Source organism: Branchiostoma lanceolatum, chromosome 12, assembly GCF_035083965.1.
Source record: "Branchiostoma lanceolatum isolate klBraLanc5 chromosome 12, klBraLanc5.hap2, whole genome shotgun sequence".
In the NCBI taxonomy this organism is placed as follows: Eukaryota; Metazoa; Chordata; class Leptocardii; order Amphioxiformes; family Branchiostomatidae; genus Branchiostoma; species Branchiostoma lanceolatum.
This window is the reverse complement of record NC_089733.1, coordinates 14,363,602-14,380,157: the sequence shown is the minus strand read 5'-3', so window position 1 is coordinate 14,380,157 and position 16,556 is coordinate 14,363,602. Positions and strand designations below refer to the sequence as shown.

General features: G+C 39.7%; 1 protein-coding gene across 2 annotated transcripts in view; it reads right to left on the bottom strand.

Annotated features, from left to right (window-relative positions):
* The window catches only part of LOC136446638 (dolichyl-diphosphooligosaccharide--protein glycosyltransferase subunit STT3B-like), a 32,208-nt gene extending 16,526 nt beyond the window's left edge, over positions 1 to 15,682 (bottom strand). For both annotated transcript variants that reach the window (XM_066445121.1, XM_066445122.1), the window contains exons 1-7: positions 15,487 to 15,682; positions 7,007 to 7,115; positions 5,556 to 5,665; positions 4,892 to 4,980; positions 4,030 to 4,118; positions 1,620 to 1,685; positions 1,000 to 1,099 (exon numbers count right to left, since the gene is read on the bottom strand). In XM_066445121.1, coding sequence (XP_066301218.1) covers positions 1,000 to 1,099; positions 1,620 to 1,685; positions 4,030 to 4,118; positions 4,892 to 4,980; positions 5,556 to 5,665; positions 7,007 to 7,115; positions 15,487 to 15,647 — 724 coding nt within the window. In that variant the 5' untranslated portion in view covers positions 15,648 to 15,682. The remainder of the gene's footprint in view (positions 1 to 999; positions 1,100 to 1,619; positions 1,686 to 4,029; positions 4,119 to 4,891; positions 4,981 to 5,555; positions 5,666 to 7,006; positions 7,116 to 15,486) is intronic.
* Positions 15,683 to 16,556: the final 874 nt, after the last annotated feature.

Sequence of the window (16,556 nt, the reverse complement as noted above, 5' to 3'; positions counted from 1 at the left end):
CCCGGCACATAATAGTCACTGGTACCAGACTAACGCAAGCTCATGATGATAATAGGGAGAAAGTTTGTCAGTGAAGTTTGGCCACCAGAGGGTACATTCATTTAACGTTACAAGCTAGCGCAAAGGGGCGAATCATTGACCTTACCGGGGACTGACTCTACTGGCCTAATCATTCCTTTTTTGCCGAATTCTACGATCCATACGCCCGTACGTAGGACATGTAGGAAGGCCTGGTGGTGGACGCTACGTCGCGCCAGTCTGAGGAGAAACGATCTCCCGTGTTGTGTTGAAGAATTTGGAGTTTGAAAATATCTGGAATAACTAATGCTAGAATAAACATTCACAAAATCATTGATTTAACTTGTTTTCTGTTATAAAATTTCCTAAACTGCAATTTAACCACTGAGTTTAAGGGAACATGGTGTTTTCCCGATAATCACGTTAAATGTTTATGTCCGGTCTTTCCTCCTCGTAAGCAAACTTGGCCAGGTGCAAGGCACTCGGGGTCAATGACCTGTAGGTCATATGTAGTATTGAAAGTGACAGAAGTGGCAAATATTGTCAAGAAAGCCCAAAATAAATCGTTTTTAATATATGTATGCCAAAAATGGGAATGTAGTCCTTTAAATATTTGTTCAAGCCACATATACAGCAAATTTCAGGTCATTCGGTTGAAATACCAGGGCGCAGGAGGCCAAGATATGCTAAAAATAGCCTAAAAACCTCAATAAAATCACTTTCAAGGTCAATATCAAAACAAGAAAAAGAACGCACATTGGTTTTTGCCTACATTACCTCTGTACCAAATTTCAGGTCATTTGGTCAAAAAATGACAGAGATGAATCGATTTGAAGATTTGACAGGAGAAGAAGAAGAAGAAGAAACATGAGAGAAAACAATATGTTTAGCCATACTTATGGCTAAACATAACTATGCAAAACAATGAGCTAAACCAGTTCACGATCACAATCACTACAAAAACCATGATTCCCTCCTTACCTACGAATATCCTGTAGGAGAACCTGCCCATGAGGAGGAGCACAAACACGTGCAGCGGGATGAGGTTGATGATGTAGACATACCCTCCCCAGGCAGACACCTGTCAATCAAACACACATTACCATGGTGATGGTTACCACAGCAACAAGAGTGGCAGCCGTAGGAAATGGCTCGAACCATGTCTATTGTTGCTGTACCTTTGTTGAGTAAATAAAGATTGTTCATTGTTTATTTACGGACAATCAGTCTCTAAAACTGGACAAGATACAGAGATAACTACCAGACATTTTGAGTGACATCCATCACTCTTCTTCAGCATCACTAGAATATAGTTCATTCTGGCTATTTATTCATTTATTTATCTATCAATCTTTAGGGTGGTCCCTTCAGTTAACATTGTAACTGATTTCCAAGGGAGCTATAGATGTCACTTGCAATGTCCAGAAGAAATCTCTATATCTTATGAAGTTGTAGAGATTAATTTGTCTGCAAATAAATAAATAGATACATTGTTTACCTGGATGTCTAACCTCCTAAACATATGTCTATTGTTTGTCTAAACTCAATGGTATTTCGAAAATGTGAAATTTTGCAAAGACAAAACATAGAGCTGGACTCACCATATAGAAATATGCCAATGCTGTACATCCTGCCCAGAATATAGACCCTGTCTTTACTGATTTAACCTGCAGAAAGATTAGAATTGTTTAGTCAGAAAATGTCTTACCTACATATCATAAGAGCCAAGCTATCAGCAATTTATCTAAAAAGTAACTACTTTGCATAAAATTTTGTGATATCATAAGCAAGAGCAGATCCTACAAACATGGTTATAAACTATGTTCTTACACATGACATATTAGTTTCAACTATTGGGTTGAGATTTATTGAAAAAATGCTCTAGGAAAATGTATATTTTCATTTTTTTTTAAGTTTATACTTTGAGACTTTTACCTTTAACCACCTCATGCATGTCAACATTAATATTTTGTTAAACCATACACCAATGGTTAGCAGTATGAGGGTTAAACACAAGGCATCTTATTGTTCATGTACATGTACATCTTCATGCACTGAAGGGCACTCATTTACAATGATTGCTAGTGCAGTGCTATACAGGAATATGGAACTGGGCCAGTACTATACAGTATAACAATACTTGGTTATTCAAGTGAATCTGCCATTGTGTTATAAGTAAGTGTCAGGAATGGGAGTGGTGGCGGAGAGTTCTGTTCATTTTTTGGCTAAACGGAAACCTTTTATCAAATATACTTCAGACAACTAAAGTACCATTGAAGTACCACTGAAGTACCACTGAAATACCACTAGTACTGAAGTCCGTCGGAACTGCCTTTTGTACGGGTTACCATTTCTCCTGGGAAAATATTGAACAAGTTACAGCGTTGCTACCTTACAAAAGGAACTGTATCAACCTTAAACAATTACTACGTACTGTAAGGTAACAAGACCCAAAATTGATCCATTTAAGGAGATAACCAATGAAATTTTCTTTCCCTGTCCAATGATTTTATTCAGCAATCCTCAAACAAAATGGATAAAACTCAATCATTGCCTATTTAGTACATGTGTAACAGTGAGGATCAACTTCCACTAACTGACAAGTCTATCTGGTCCGGACCTTTTAGCCTAGTGGTTAGCGCGTTGAATTCCCAAGCCATGTGGATCAGGATTGGTGTGAGTTCGAATCCCACGAGCGGCGTACTCGCCCCTTTGGGTTTTTACAGTGGTTCCCACACCGGCTCTGTGAGTATCAGCAAAGAGTGCCACACAGGGACGTCACACTCGGAGACTCCGGACGAGTCTTGAAAGAGAAGGGGGAGTAGTGTAACAGTGGGGATCAACCTCCACTAACTGACAAGTCTATTTGGTCCGGACCTTTTAGCCTAGTGGTTAGCGCGTTGAATTCCCAAGCCGTGTGGATCGGCGCGAGTTCAAATCCCGGGAGCGGCGTACTCGCCCCTTTGGGTTTTTATACATGTATCACTAGATGTACAGAAACTGCAACATCCCCCCACTCAGCCTCATGGAATGGTATGTTCCGCTATGATGGTATATGTCCAAAACCAGCTAAGGTGGAACATACCATCTGTAGACAAGGGTGGAGCAGCCATCCTCATTTTCATGCCTCTTGTACCCGTAATCCAAATCAGAAAACTTCATTGTTTTACAAAATGATACCACATTATCTCATGATATATCACACTTTCAAATTGAAAAAAAAATCCCCAAATCAATGTAACACGGAACGGCTCTTCTATTAACATCCATGGATTTGAGTATTTCACTTGTGAACATGCGAGCCTTCTGTGTAACGGATTACTGGAGTATTGATTTTATACTGCATTCTAATACTCTCATTTTGAATAATTGACACTTAGCCCCTAAAAATTCGGTCTTGGAAATTGTCTTGTCAGTTTCAAGGATCCTCCAGGCGTCTAGCTTCTTCTTTTCAATTGATTTTAGGTCAGAATCAGGTCAGGTCCCCGCCCAGAACGACCTTTGTAGTGACCTCTTGAACTAAGAATAGCTACTGTATAATCCTTCAGACTGTCTGTATGGTAATTTTCAAGCAGCAGCCAGGGTGGGAGGGGGGTGGTCGCATATCTGTGAGAGTAAATCCTTGTGGGGGAGAGTACAGAACAAATTTGACATTTAGAAAAGCAGTTCTGTCAAATCCTATCATGTTTAGAATTCCCAAGACAAATTTATTTCATGTAGAGCCATGGCTGCAGGGAATAAATGCATTTAGATCTAGGCTAACAAAACAGGTGGTTCCCATATGCTGCCACATCTGGATTCAAACCAAGAACCTTTAGATTTAAAGTCAAATGTAGACTTATTAATGTAGACTATTAATGTAGACTTATTGATTATTTCATATGCATGTTCTGAATGTATATGAAAGGTGGCAAGGTGGTCTTAGGGTGGTTGACTTAGAATCTAGCAGTTCTGGGTTCTGGGCAGTGCATTATCCCAAGTGCCTGAAAGTTCAAACAAAACTGTACTTACCCATAGAAAGTAAGTAAAAAGTAAGGCAAAGATGGCGATTCCCTCATTGTCGTAAGACCCTGCTACAGATCTGGAGATGTAGCCTGGAACTGCATGGAGTAAAACACACATTCTTAAACGTACATTTCTATATCCACAGAATAGAATACTACTCAGGGCTGTCTCCAGGACCCGTCCTTCCGTCTTAGGACAGAAATTTGCTTGTTGGGACAGGGAAAAATTCTACCCTTTCCGCCCCCAAAATATCAATTTCACGAGATAAAACTGATGAAAATGTTTGTTTTTAAAGCTTAAAATGACAAATTCAACAATGAAAATTCAAAAATTGGCTCCGAAACAGTGAGTGGGACGGAAAAAGATTTAAAGCTGGAGACAGCACTGATACTACTGAAGGCACACCTGAAACTGTGTGAAAGAAAGAGGACTAGGACTGTTGCGGTCAGAAAGAAAACTAAGCTAAGGAAGCTTGCGATGAACCAGACAAAGTGGAGAAATTTGAAGAAGGATTGATAGCAGCAGCAGAACACAGTGGACCACTACTACTAGTCATAGTATAATTTCTATCCGATATAGAAAAACAATATTTTTTCTATGATCAGTTTGCAATGGGTGTCATACTTTTGGAAACTTTTCTTCTAGGAACTACATGTATTTAGTGATGTATTCCTGCAATGGTAAAAAACATTGCACAACATTATGCTAACATGCAAAGGTAAACTTGGATCAAATTGTATTCAGTGCAGAAACTATTCAACAGCATATTTAGATATAACGTTACACGGTCACGACAAAATAAGAAGAAGATGTTTTGTTCTCATAACGATTACAACCTGAAGATCCTGAAACAGTACAAGTTCCTTACCTATTGCAATGAAGCATGCTGCTAGTAGCCCCGCCCCCTGGCTCCATAACTCTTTGGTTAACAAGTATGTTGCTATGGATGTCAACCCACTGGAAGGAAAAGAAACAAATGTTTGAGTTCTTTACTGTACCAAAAATAACTTTACACAATCACTTAAAACAAACATCAAGAAACCATTTTTTCACAAGCTATCTCTCTTTTTCTCGTCACACAACGTTTCTCCCATAAACCTTCCAAGCCCACTAAAAAATGACAAAATCTCTAGGAATATAGCAGTTCTTTGAATCTGCAAGGCCCTGTGTTGGTGGTTACTTTCAACATTTTAACAGTCTTCCAGCTACCTAACCTTGTATCCAATAAATATTTGGTGCCAACAGGCAGCCTTGGTAGGGAGACGGTTAAAGCGGTGGCTCATCTGAATGTTGGAGCTAGGAACAGTTATCAACCTTATCTCACAGCAGACAGACATTCCAGGTCAAGGGGTCAATCAAACATGACATACGAGAAACTCTTATTTCAATTGTTTAAAAGAATAAAACAGAATGCCTTACATGAAAGTACCTTATCTGACAGACATTCCAGACCATGGGGTCAACTAAAAAAGACAACTCTAGATATTCTAAGGAGGTATTAGATCTTCCAATGTTCTTAAAGAGTGTCTTACCTGAAGGTTGGAGCTAAGAACACACAGACATCTCTGATATGTACAGTAATGTGGAGACTGTTGAGTAACCAGTGGATGGTTCCTGCTGTCACCATCAACCCTGGGTACACCTGCGCAACACAAAAGGTACTTGTATGGTCACCACCTTAACAATTCATCTAAGTGGTTAGAGAGCTTGCTGTGCATTTGGAAGGTTGTGGGTTAAAATACCAAACTACCAAAGTCTTAAAAAAGGTACATACAGTAACTGTGTTTGGGGAGAGCCACACCCCGTGCACGTAAAAGAACCCACCACATCTTTTGAAAAAGAGTAGGGCATGCCCCGGTGTGCGATGGTCCAAACCTTACAGTCTGGTCTGGGTTGACATCTTGAAAAGGTGATACTGATAGTCACCTGCTATGTCAATAACTTCCACAAATGTGGTAAATCAAAATAAATGAATAAATAAACTGCTTTCTCTGATTAACACTCAGCACATACTGATGAGTTAAAGAGTATAGAAGTTGAATACACGACTACCAGTGGACTGACTACTTGCTGCAGTGCTTTCACAACTGTGTGGCCCAAGGGCTATAACTGTATAAGATTGGAGAAGGGCACTGGCCTATACACCAAAAGTTGTTGGAAGGATTTTAACGTTTTTATCAATGTTACAGCCTTAAGCTTGGTCACCAAATTGAATCAGAATCTGATAACAAATGTTGACCCTTAGCAGGCTACAGGTTAAAGTTACCAAACATATAGAGATACTGTAAAAGGAGAAATGTTGGTTTTATGTTCGCGGTTCTTGCGGTGAACTCTTTACCGCGACCTTAAACCACCGCGAAAAGCTGTTCCATTGTGTGACTAGCGCTACTATTGTTTCAAACACAAACTGAAAACCACCGCGAACACTCCATTTTCTCTCTACCGCGAAATCAAATCCCTGCAAAAACATTTCTGCATTTACAGTAATCGCAAACCGAAATTCTGCTACGGTAACCTCCATTGTAAGAAACAAGATGAGATGTTGAGTACTGTAATTCTTGTTTCTTTCACTTTAACTTTATGTTCACTGTTTTTACGGTCACCTCTGTACCTTGAACTTATCATGGCCGTGAAAAAAACCTGTTGTTACTACTAGTATTTATGATTCCTTCACACAACCGTTCTGTAAATCACTTGCCGCCACCGTGAAGTTAAAGTTCAGTGAAAATGTCCATTTTCCTTACACCGTGAAATTTTGCTACCGTGAACAGGGGTTTTTCTAGAAAAATTAAACAAGAGGGAGCACACACAAGCGAGGGAGCAAATTCTATGTATTTATGGAAGAATCAATTGCAGAGGAAATGGTGCAAGCTAAAATCTGAATTCGACGAGGGGGTGCTGGGCTGAAACAAGAGGCCGCAGCGCCCCTCTTTCCCAATTTAGATGAACCCCTGGTGAAGATAAAGTGAATTACAGTACTTACCGTCCCCCCTACTATCCTCCCCAGCGGGTACCACGCTCTCTCGTCAAACCAGTTGAGGAAGTTATAGAAGCCATAGTTGACCAGGTGATGTGTGGACCTGTAGTTGAACCTGAGAAAAACAGAAATATTGGTGATTAAAACACACAGACATGACTGGTACAACTAACAGTATACATGGTTTAGATTAAAAGCAATGTAAGTCATTATGTGTCTGGGTCACATACAGAAATATTGGTAATTAAAACACGCAGACATGACTGGTACAACTAACAGTATACATCATTTTTTACATGGTTTAGATAAAAAGCAATGTAACATTATGTCTGGGTCACATACGTTATATAATAAGACGTATTAAGAGCTACCACAAAAAATCATGATGCTAGCAAGTCCTGAACAGAACTTCAAGATAGCAATACTTCTACTGCAGTATTATAGAAGGAGCCAAATTTGTCAATATTTACCCACGTACCAAATATGAAATAGTATAAAGCCCTATCCACAATTTCTGTGTTCTTAACAGAAACTACAAGAATTTTGAACTGAAAATCTACAAATACAGGCTTTAGTAATAGTATGCTGCTACATAGCCAGATTGTCACTCATGATAACAAGCCTTATCTTTACTCTTATCTTTCTCTGCTATGTTTACCTTTTTTTCTGTAAATTGGTGGGTATTTTGTGCCCTGGCACTATGACAATTTATGAATATCTTAGAATAGGGAGCTATCCATATATGCAGTCATTTACAACGTTCAGGATCACTTCTGATGATTCCAGAAGATTATGCACCAATAATCCGTCAGGCTGGATATGCCTTGAACTTGCATAATTGTGGAAATGGCTCGTAGCCAAATCTCGCTGTATGTCGGAGTCTCTTCATGGATACAATCCTCATGTCCTTCACATGTCCTTTCCTGCCCATATCTACAGACAATTATCCTGGTATGACCAGTCAGAATGATGTAGCTTGGACAAAAATGCTAAATATACATGTAGCATACTAATGAAGTATAGATGTCAAGATTCTGCCTTTGAAAAGGCGTATCATAAAACCTGTTTATGATAAGAGCTCTCTTCTCTATAAGTGTAAGAATGCTAAATTTTTGCTATATTTTTCAAAATATAATTCTCTATTGCTTTATTATGTAATATGAGTGAATAATAGATAAAAGAAGTTATTAATTACTCTAAAATGTCAAATATTGATACATTTCATCTTACATATCTTTAGTTCACAGATTTTAAGTCGACCCATACAACACCCTTTTCCATAATTTCAATATCAATAATAGAACTGAAGAAATAGTCTAAATTTCAACTCTGATGTAGAAGACACATCATTTTCTCGAATTGTACAACACCTGCCATAGAATTCCCATATCTTTTTCTTCAGGTAATAAAAGAAGAGAACCCATTTCCTTGCCCCCGGACCCTGTAACCATGACAAATCTCCTGCAGAAGGCTGCCTCATCAGCGAGACAGTTAAATCACGATTCCCCCGGCACTGCAACAAATAAAGACAAATAACCAGTCGAAATAAAGCCATAGACAAGATACCTTTGCAGGGCTCGAATGCTGGGTGCATATGCATTTTTGTGTACTTAAGGCCACACCAATTTAATTTCCTGGTTCACTGATTTTTATTTTCAAAAAAAAAAAATTAGAAAAAAAAATCATGAAAACAGAAGGCTGGCCCAGCCTTCTGTTTTCATGAATTTTTTTTCTAAAATTTTTTCTTGGAAAATACAAATCTGCTAACCAAGAAATTAAATTGGTGTGGCCTAAGATTGAGGCAATTTTTGACTGTGGGTGCACCTAGATATTTGGGTAGGGTTACATACATAAAGCTACTGTAAATGCAGAAATGTTCGCAGTGCTATTATGTTAGCGGTTTTCGCGGCGACCATTTCACAGTGAACTTAAAGCCACCGCAAACCTTTTTGTCCAATACTGTAGCAGTATGTGACTATAGCGCTGCCGCGAGCTTAAAACCACCGCAAACTCTCCATTTTCGCCTTAGTGCAAACTTGAATTGATTATTTGCTTTGGTTGCAGGAAGAATTTTAAATGAAATCTGCATTTGGCAATAGTTAAGTGGAGAAATGATATGATGATCATGAAAGTGAAGAGGATTTGAAATAAACTTTAAAAAATCTTTTCTGAGCACCCCTTCTTCCATGCGCGAATAGAGCAGTCCAAGTACCACTGTCTTGCATTAATAGCGTACAGAACAGCGACTTAAAATATTTCTCCCAATTAAGTCCCTCACACCTTCCAAAACATGGCCTTTCCAAAGTGGAAAATTTATTGAGGATATTCCGAAAGCAATTTGCCAATACCCTAAGGGACTATCCACACACCTTCATATGGATCACATGAAAGAATGCCTTGATCTGATTAAATGTTTTATCCTTGTATGACTTCTGATCAGAGTGATATACACAAGGCCATCGCATCCTGTAAAAGGACAAAGTGCATTACTAATGAAATTACCGTACAATGTAATTTGGCATCACAGCTAGCTAGATGGGATGGTACTTTCATCAAGGGCTGACGGTGGTTCATTGGGAAAAGAGAGACAAATGTCATTACAAAAATCTCTGGAATCAAATAAATCAATCTAGCCTGATTACAAAAACTTCATCAAATGTAAATCAAAGGGTGGCTTGTCCAAGAGATTGCCCTTTTTTCTTTGAAACGAATGTAGATCAGCTGCAGACAAATTAAAAATTATGACAACACCAAAGTATATATATCAGGCTAGAGACTGCAGTTTGGCAGAATGACTTGGCCAGTAGAGATCCCGATCATGGTCTGTAAAATTAAAGATACTCCCAGTCAGAACTTTTCAACTTGGTTCTTGTCACTTAACATCAATGGACCAACTCGAAATTTAGGATTTATAAATTGGAGACCAACACAATCCTGATCAGAGTCTCTGTCTATGGACAGAATCTGATTGCGATCTCTAACAAAAGTAGAATCAGCAATTCTACCAGATATTGCAGTCTCCACACTGACACATACATTGTGTATTTGGTACTACATGTACAATGATTCAGCCAAGTCTGCAGAAAGTCAGTTTCCTCTTCCACCCTGTGTGGTCTGCCCATCCCATGACTCTAACATCAGTAACAATCTGTATCATTCATGTTGCTCTGTGAATTAAGACGATGGAAATCTGCCTAAGTGTGTTGGGAGTATTCGCCCCCACAACAACGTAATCCAATTTGAGACTGCTTTCTTACAAGAGCAATTGTCCTCAGACGAAGCTGGGATGTAGCCAGGAGATACAGCTGGGATTTTACCCTCAGCATGCTAGGGTAGCCCTTTGGCACCAAATTTGTATTTGTGTGATGGGGTTTGGCAGCAGGGAGAAGGTTAGTGCCAAGAGAAAGGGAATAGGAATGATGAATGAGGGTCTCAGAGTCAAATTTAATTTCGAACAAGGCCAGGCTTTTACACTAGGGAAGTAGAGAAACACTGAAATGCTTACCTGTACAAAGGTTACAAAATGAGTGTCATGACAAAATCTTGGTTTCCTAATTTATTGTACTATTACTGTGCTGCCCATAAGCTGGCGATACCTTGTCAACGACCGTTAAAAGAAGGTTGCTGAATGTCAAAATCGCCAGAGAATTTGGAGTCTTTTTTTGCCTGGAAATCCTTTTTTTTTACATTGTGCTCAGTGAGCTGCAAACTTAGGGTGACCTCTACAAATTGCACAGTGATTAAGGGGATACCTGACTTATTCCGGTCGAACATGTTCTATTAAGGTTGAAGAGTTGAAGACTAATCAGGCGAGCAATTCTCCTGAGCTGTATGACAGTAGTTAGAAGAATACAATTGAACATTTGGAACCGAATGATGTAAATGTGACATTCAAACTTATGCTTTTCTTCATCATTGCAAAAATAAACCTCACTCCATCTCGGACTCGAAGTCAAAGAGAGCCTAGGAACCTAGCCTGAGCTCTTTCAAGAATCTGTACTTAGTACTGATTATTCAAAGAGCTCAGTTCCCTTTTCCGGAGTAGCTTTTCATCGTGGACGTCTAGACATATTTGTAAGGAAAAACTGGTCTAGTAGGGATACGCCTTTTAACTGTTACATATACATTATGTACAGGATTCTCTAAGATATGATATTGGTTACCGACAGGACAAAAATCTTTCCTAATCATGGAATTTCTAAGACTTTTTCAATAGACTTATCAGAAAGTTTTTTAACTTATGGTAAACAGGGACATGTTTGCCCAGATTTGATATCACAGTAGTGAGAAAATGGAACTTGTTTGCAGAGGTTTAAGTTCAGAATGCCTTGAAGAGGTCACCATGAAAACCGTGAACAAAAAAATCACCATGAACATTTACCCTTTGACTTATCTGTTCCATCTTAAGTATGGTTTCAAACCAGACAGGGTAGAGACATGATAACAGAAGACACGTTTCTTTCTGTCTGACATTTGAGCTTGGCCGAGCTACAAGACTTATTCCTCGTCAATGTTGTCTGGTCATGAAAGATACATATAGCAGGGCTCGAAATTGGGTGCATGTGCCAGGTGCGCCAAATATTAGAGCAGTGCACCTAATTTTTGACTTGGTGCACCAGTGCACCTAGATATTTTTGTAGGCTACGGGGTAAAGGCACTATTGTACAATAACTTATGAGTCAATAAGCATGCAGAATATTCTTGAAATGTAAGTATCAGATATAGCAATATACTCTTTTGTTGTACTTTATTTGATGTATCACTTTTTTGAAATCTTAAGGTTAGCTATAGAATTACTGATTGAAGTTCTTAAGAGCGTTTTGCTGACATTCAACTTTATTCTATGTGGTGCACCCAATATTCTTTCTGTGCACCTATTTTTTGCGGTTGGGTGCACCAGTGCACCTATTTCCAAAAATGAATTTCGAGCCCTGCATACAGACATATGGGAAGCGATCCAGGCTACCTGATAGTCAGCCAAAAAGCCGTCCTTGCTGGAGGGGAATGGGTTTCAGATGCAATCGTGACTAGGCTTTTACAAGGACTTTTGACGTCAACATTTATATGGAGCAACTGCTAATGGAACAACGAGGGGAGGGGGGCTTTAGTGCAAAGCCTTGCAGAGTACGTAGGTACTGACTAAATCATGCTTATAGCAGCACTTCCAGTGGTCAGGCCCCTAGAAAGAGGTCCAATCAGCCAATGACTGAGAGAGGTGGCTAGGCATTATCAATACTGTTAATGCAGAAATGTTCGCTGTGGTTATATGTTCGCAGTGAAATGAAATGGTTTTCGCGGTGACCATTTCACCACGAACTTAAAACCACTACGAACATTTTTGTCCAATACTGTAACAGTATATGACTATATAGCGCTGCCACAAAATTAAAACCATCGCGAACACCCCATATTCGCCTTAGCGCGAAATAAAAACCACACGAACTTAAATCCATTTACAGTACTAGAAAAAAATATCTAAGGGAATTATCTGCCAAGTTTCAAAGTTGTCTCTAGTAACAGTAGTACTAGTAGTATCTTTAAGGAAATGGAGGGTGCTATATAACTCTACAAGAAGAATAGATAGAGCTTGAAATACCTTTCCCCCATACCTGCACTGGTGCAAGGTGCAAGTAACATGTAAAATTACACTAGACAAATCATACCTATATCAATTTGTCTGAAAACAAGATTTTAAAAACTATGGACCAAATGGTTACTATTTGGAATCTATTTCAAAAAAATTTACAGGTGGTAACGATGACTACAGTAAACAAAAATCAACAATTTGAATACAGGGCTTGTGCAAGTCAGGTACAGGTAGACAACAGAAACACTTGGCAATGAACAAATACAATTTCACCTGCACTACCTTGAATATGCATTTCTACGCTATGGTACCAAATTTATATCTTTTACTAAGAATTTAGAGTGGTGAAAGTTCATTTGCTGCACAGTGGTCATAACCAATAAAATTTGTTTATTTTCAATTTACCACCCAAAAATGGTGTATCACTTTCAATAGGCAGCAGGAGGAAAATCTAATAGAGCTGCTATACATTTTTAATGCTAATCTTCAGGGAATATCCCTTTCATGGCATAGATAACACTACTACATTCTGATAGGAATAAATATGAATAACTTTACATATCTAGTTTGACTTGAAAGTTCAAACTATATTGAAGTGAAATTGTAACCCCCAGTGACAGACTGAACATGACAGTTGTATCGTAATTAAATGATTACACTTTGTCTCTGTTTCTAAATAACCAACCAGAATCATTCAAATGTGAGCGGATCATGAGAAGCAGCATGGCATGTATACTATGTTAATGTGTCTCATGGGGCAGGTAGGTTTAGATTGTCACATTTCTGACTAGGGACCAATCCATTCACAGTAGATTCTTTCGTCCAATACTAAAAATTAGAAATTCCTACGTCAATAGATTTATCTCGCTTGAAAATGTTACCAGAGTAACATCTCAATTTTGTGAAAGTACAACAAATTGTTATTAATGCTCCTTTTGTGTTTGACTGTCTTTTTGTCAGTTCAATCCAGCATCTGAAATAATGTATTTTACAATTATATGCGCCATTTGCAGTAGAAACTCAACAGGGAACCATTAGAATACATGCATAATGAATTGTTCTTTGTCTTCATTATAACACAATATATAGAGTCTTGAGCCCAGACATATTTTTAATGCAACTTGCTTTTGAATGAATTGGGTACTTCAGTTTCGATGGCGAGAGGAATATCTTTAACGGCATTTCGAGCTGACCACTCATTATTTTTTGTTCAAACGACTATAACTTTGGTTCCAATGGCTACTTTGTAGTGAGTTACTAGCTTTACAGGATCAGCCTTCAAGTACATTTGTACTATATTTTCATTACTTCCTGGTTGCCAATACCATTGCATTTATTTTTATTTATACAGGGAGAAATACACTCAGGCAACAAGCCAACTATATGACTGTTCCCTTGTTTCCCCTTGTGTTATAAATGGCCATCATAAAACTATACATTTGGCTTTTGGTGACAGGAACGATTGTACAGTGTATTGCAAACACCACACCATTACCAAGACTGGCAATCAGCCAACAGCAGAATGTGAATATAGCCCCAAATTCGAGACAAACAACAAATACAGAACTAACCATAAATTTCAATGAGTAAAAATGCATTTGTACACTAATTCAACATTTAAATACATTTATGTCAATTAAGAAGATGTACATCAATTATCATCAACCATGTGTTTTTTCTATAATTTATGACAGATCTTCTAAAGAAAACAAAGCAACTTTGCATACAAAAGAAATCATTACCGATACAAAAGAACAATGCAATGGCAAATGTGACCTACTTATCAATTATGTATGTACTAGCCGTGGCGACTAACGAAGGGAGTTTTTGCTTGATATTACATATACTTTCCCTTCTTAGTCGTGGGGCAGTACAGAATTTGACTTCTACTCGAGCGACGCCGGCCTTCAAACTTGCACGCCGGGTCCGATTCTTGTTGTCCCTGAACTCCCAACGCCCTTACCTGCGACGGCGGGCACTTTAGCGACGCCGGAACCCCCATGTTAATCCACAACAGGGCTTGATGCGGCAGAAGTCAATGAAAAACAACATCGGGTCCGCCATTTTTGGTCTGAATTTAGAAGGAGAGGACTGTCATCGCTACGTCATCGCTTGTACAGCCTGATTGGTCAAGCCCAGTCATGTGAGTAAACGCACCAATCAGGCTGTACAAGCGATGACGTAGCGATGACGGTCCTGTCCTTCTAAATTCAGACCAAAAATGGCGGACCCGATGTTGTTTTTCATTGACTTCTGCCGCATCAAGCCCTGTTGTGGATTAACATGGGGGTTCCGGCGTCGCTAAAGTGCCCGCCGTTGCAGGTAAGGGCGTTGGGAGTTCAGGGACAACAAGAATCGGACCCGGCGTGCAAGTTTGAAGGCCGGCGTCGCTCGAGTAGAAGTCAAATTCTGTACTGCCCCACGACTAAGAAGGGAAAGTATATGTAATATCAAGCAAAAACTCCCTTCGTTAGTCGCCACGGCTATGTATGTACAAGGTCACAGTATATCTAATTATGTGCTCACGTTTTTAGTTTCTTCCATTTACCTTTAATCACAATACAGGCATCAGTAGACCAATTAAGTTACACATTGCACACTAACCCTTAATAACCGCCCCTCCCCCACTCATGTGCACCTGACAGTCACCTGAGAACCCCCTTAACGACCCTTATACACTTCCTAAAAACGTTCGTCCTCTTCCTGGTCAAGTTCGCGGTAATAAAAATGTCTACAGCTCTCAAGCGAGACGTTATCGGCTGGGAGCTCCAAGGTACTTGATCTTTTATGAATGAGATGTGGGCGCAAAAAATACAGGGGCAAAGCGAACACAGGTGACTGGCGATTTTATCACGCCTGTTCCGCCCTCCCACCTTAGGGCACGATTCCAGCCACTTACCACGGATCAAACTCGTGGATGATGCTCTCGAAGCGTATGACGGCGAACAGGCGACTGCTGAAGGCGGCTAGGTAGGCCAGGGCGAGGATGGAGAAGGAGAGAAGGGACTGCCAGCCGGCAGGGTTGGACAAGGCCGTGCGGATGTTGCTCTCCCCCGCCATCTTAGAACACGTTCTACCGCTGCACCAATCACAGCGCGGCACGGCACAGGCAAGTCTCGCGCCGGGCCGCGGGAAACACCGCCGGGAAGGAGCGCCCACTGGCGGAAATTATACACAGTGCAGGTACAGACGGGAACAGATGGGTAGGAAAGGGATGAACCATGGTGACTCATAAAGGATTATGGAGTAGCCTGCGTTACAACATCTCTCGCTGTTGGATGCTGATTGCCTCCCTGTCCTTCTAGGGCCTTGTCCCATGGAAGGGCTGCTGGTAGCGCGATCTAGTAATGGTTCAAACGTTGCTGTGACACACATGTACTGAGTCACTAACTGTTGAAGTATGGCTTGTGTTTACGTTTATCTGTGATTCAATAAAGTATCGTCATTAAATATACACAAATTGATCTCTCTCATCATGTATAAGTCTGCCTTTCTGTGCATTGCTCTGACATATTGAAATATCATTGAGGGTCTTCATGGGGGGTCCCGACAACGCTTTACTGTGAATATGATAATTCACTTGAAGTATCCCTTCCGTACGTATTAAAGCTAAAATCAAGGCGGATAACTGCGCAAAATTTGGTCGCCCCGTTACGAATTACGTGAATAAGATGGCTTTTCCTACCAATTTAATACGGGAAATACAAATAGACTGCCTACGCCTTACGGAAGAGAGCATGCAGACCCTCATTTTTCGTCTGAAAATTATGTAGATTTGTAGCTAGTGTACATACTGAAATTGGAAACTCTTGCTCGGCGACTAATGAGCATGTGGTTGGTGCATTTGTCCACTAAACCACCAGGGGTTATACAATAAAGGTGAACGAACCCTAAAAATATATGTTCCAGTCAACGAGTCCACACCTGCGCTACATGACTGGAGCAAAACAATGGCATAACTAACGGTAA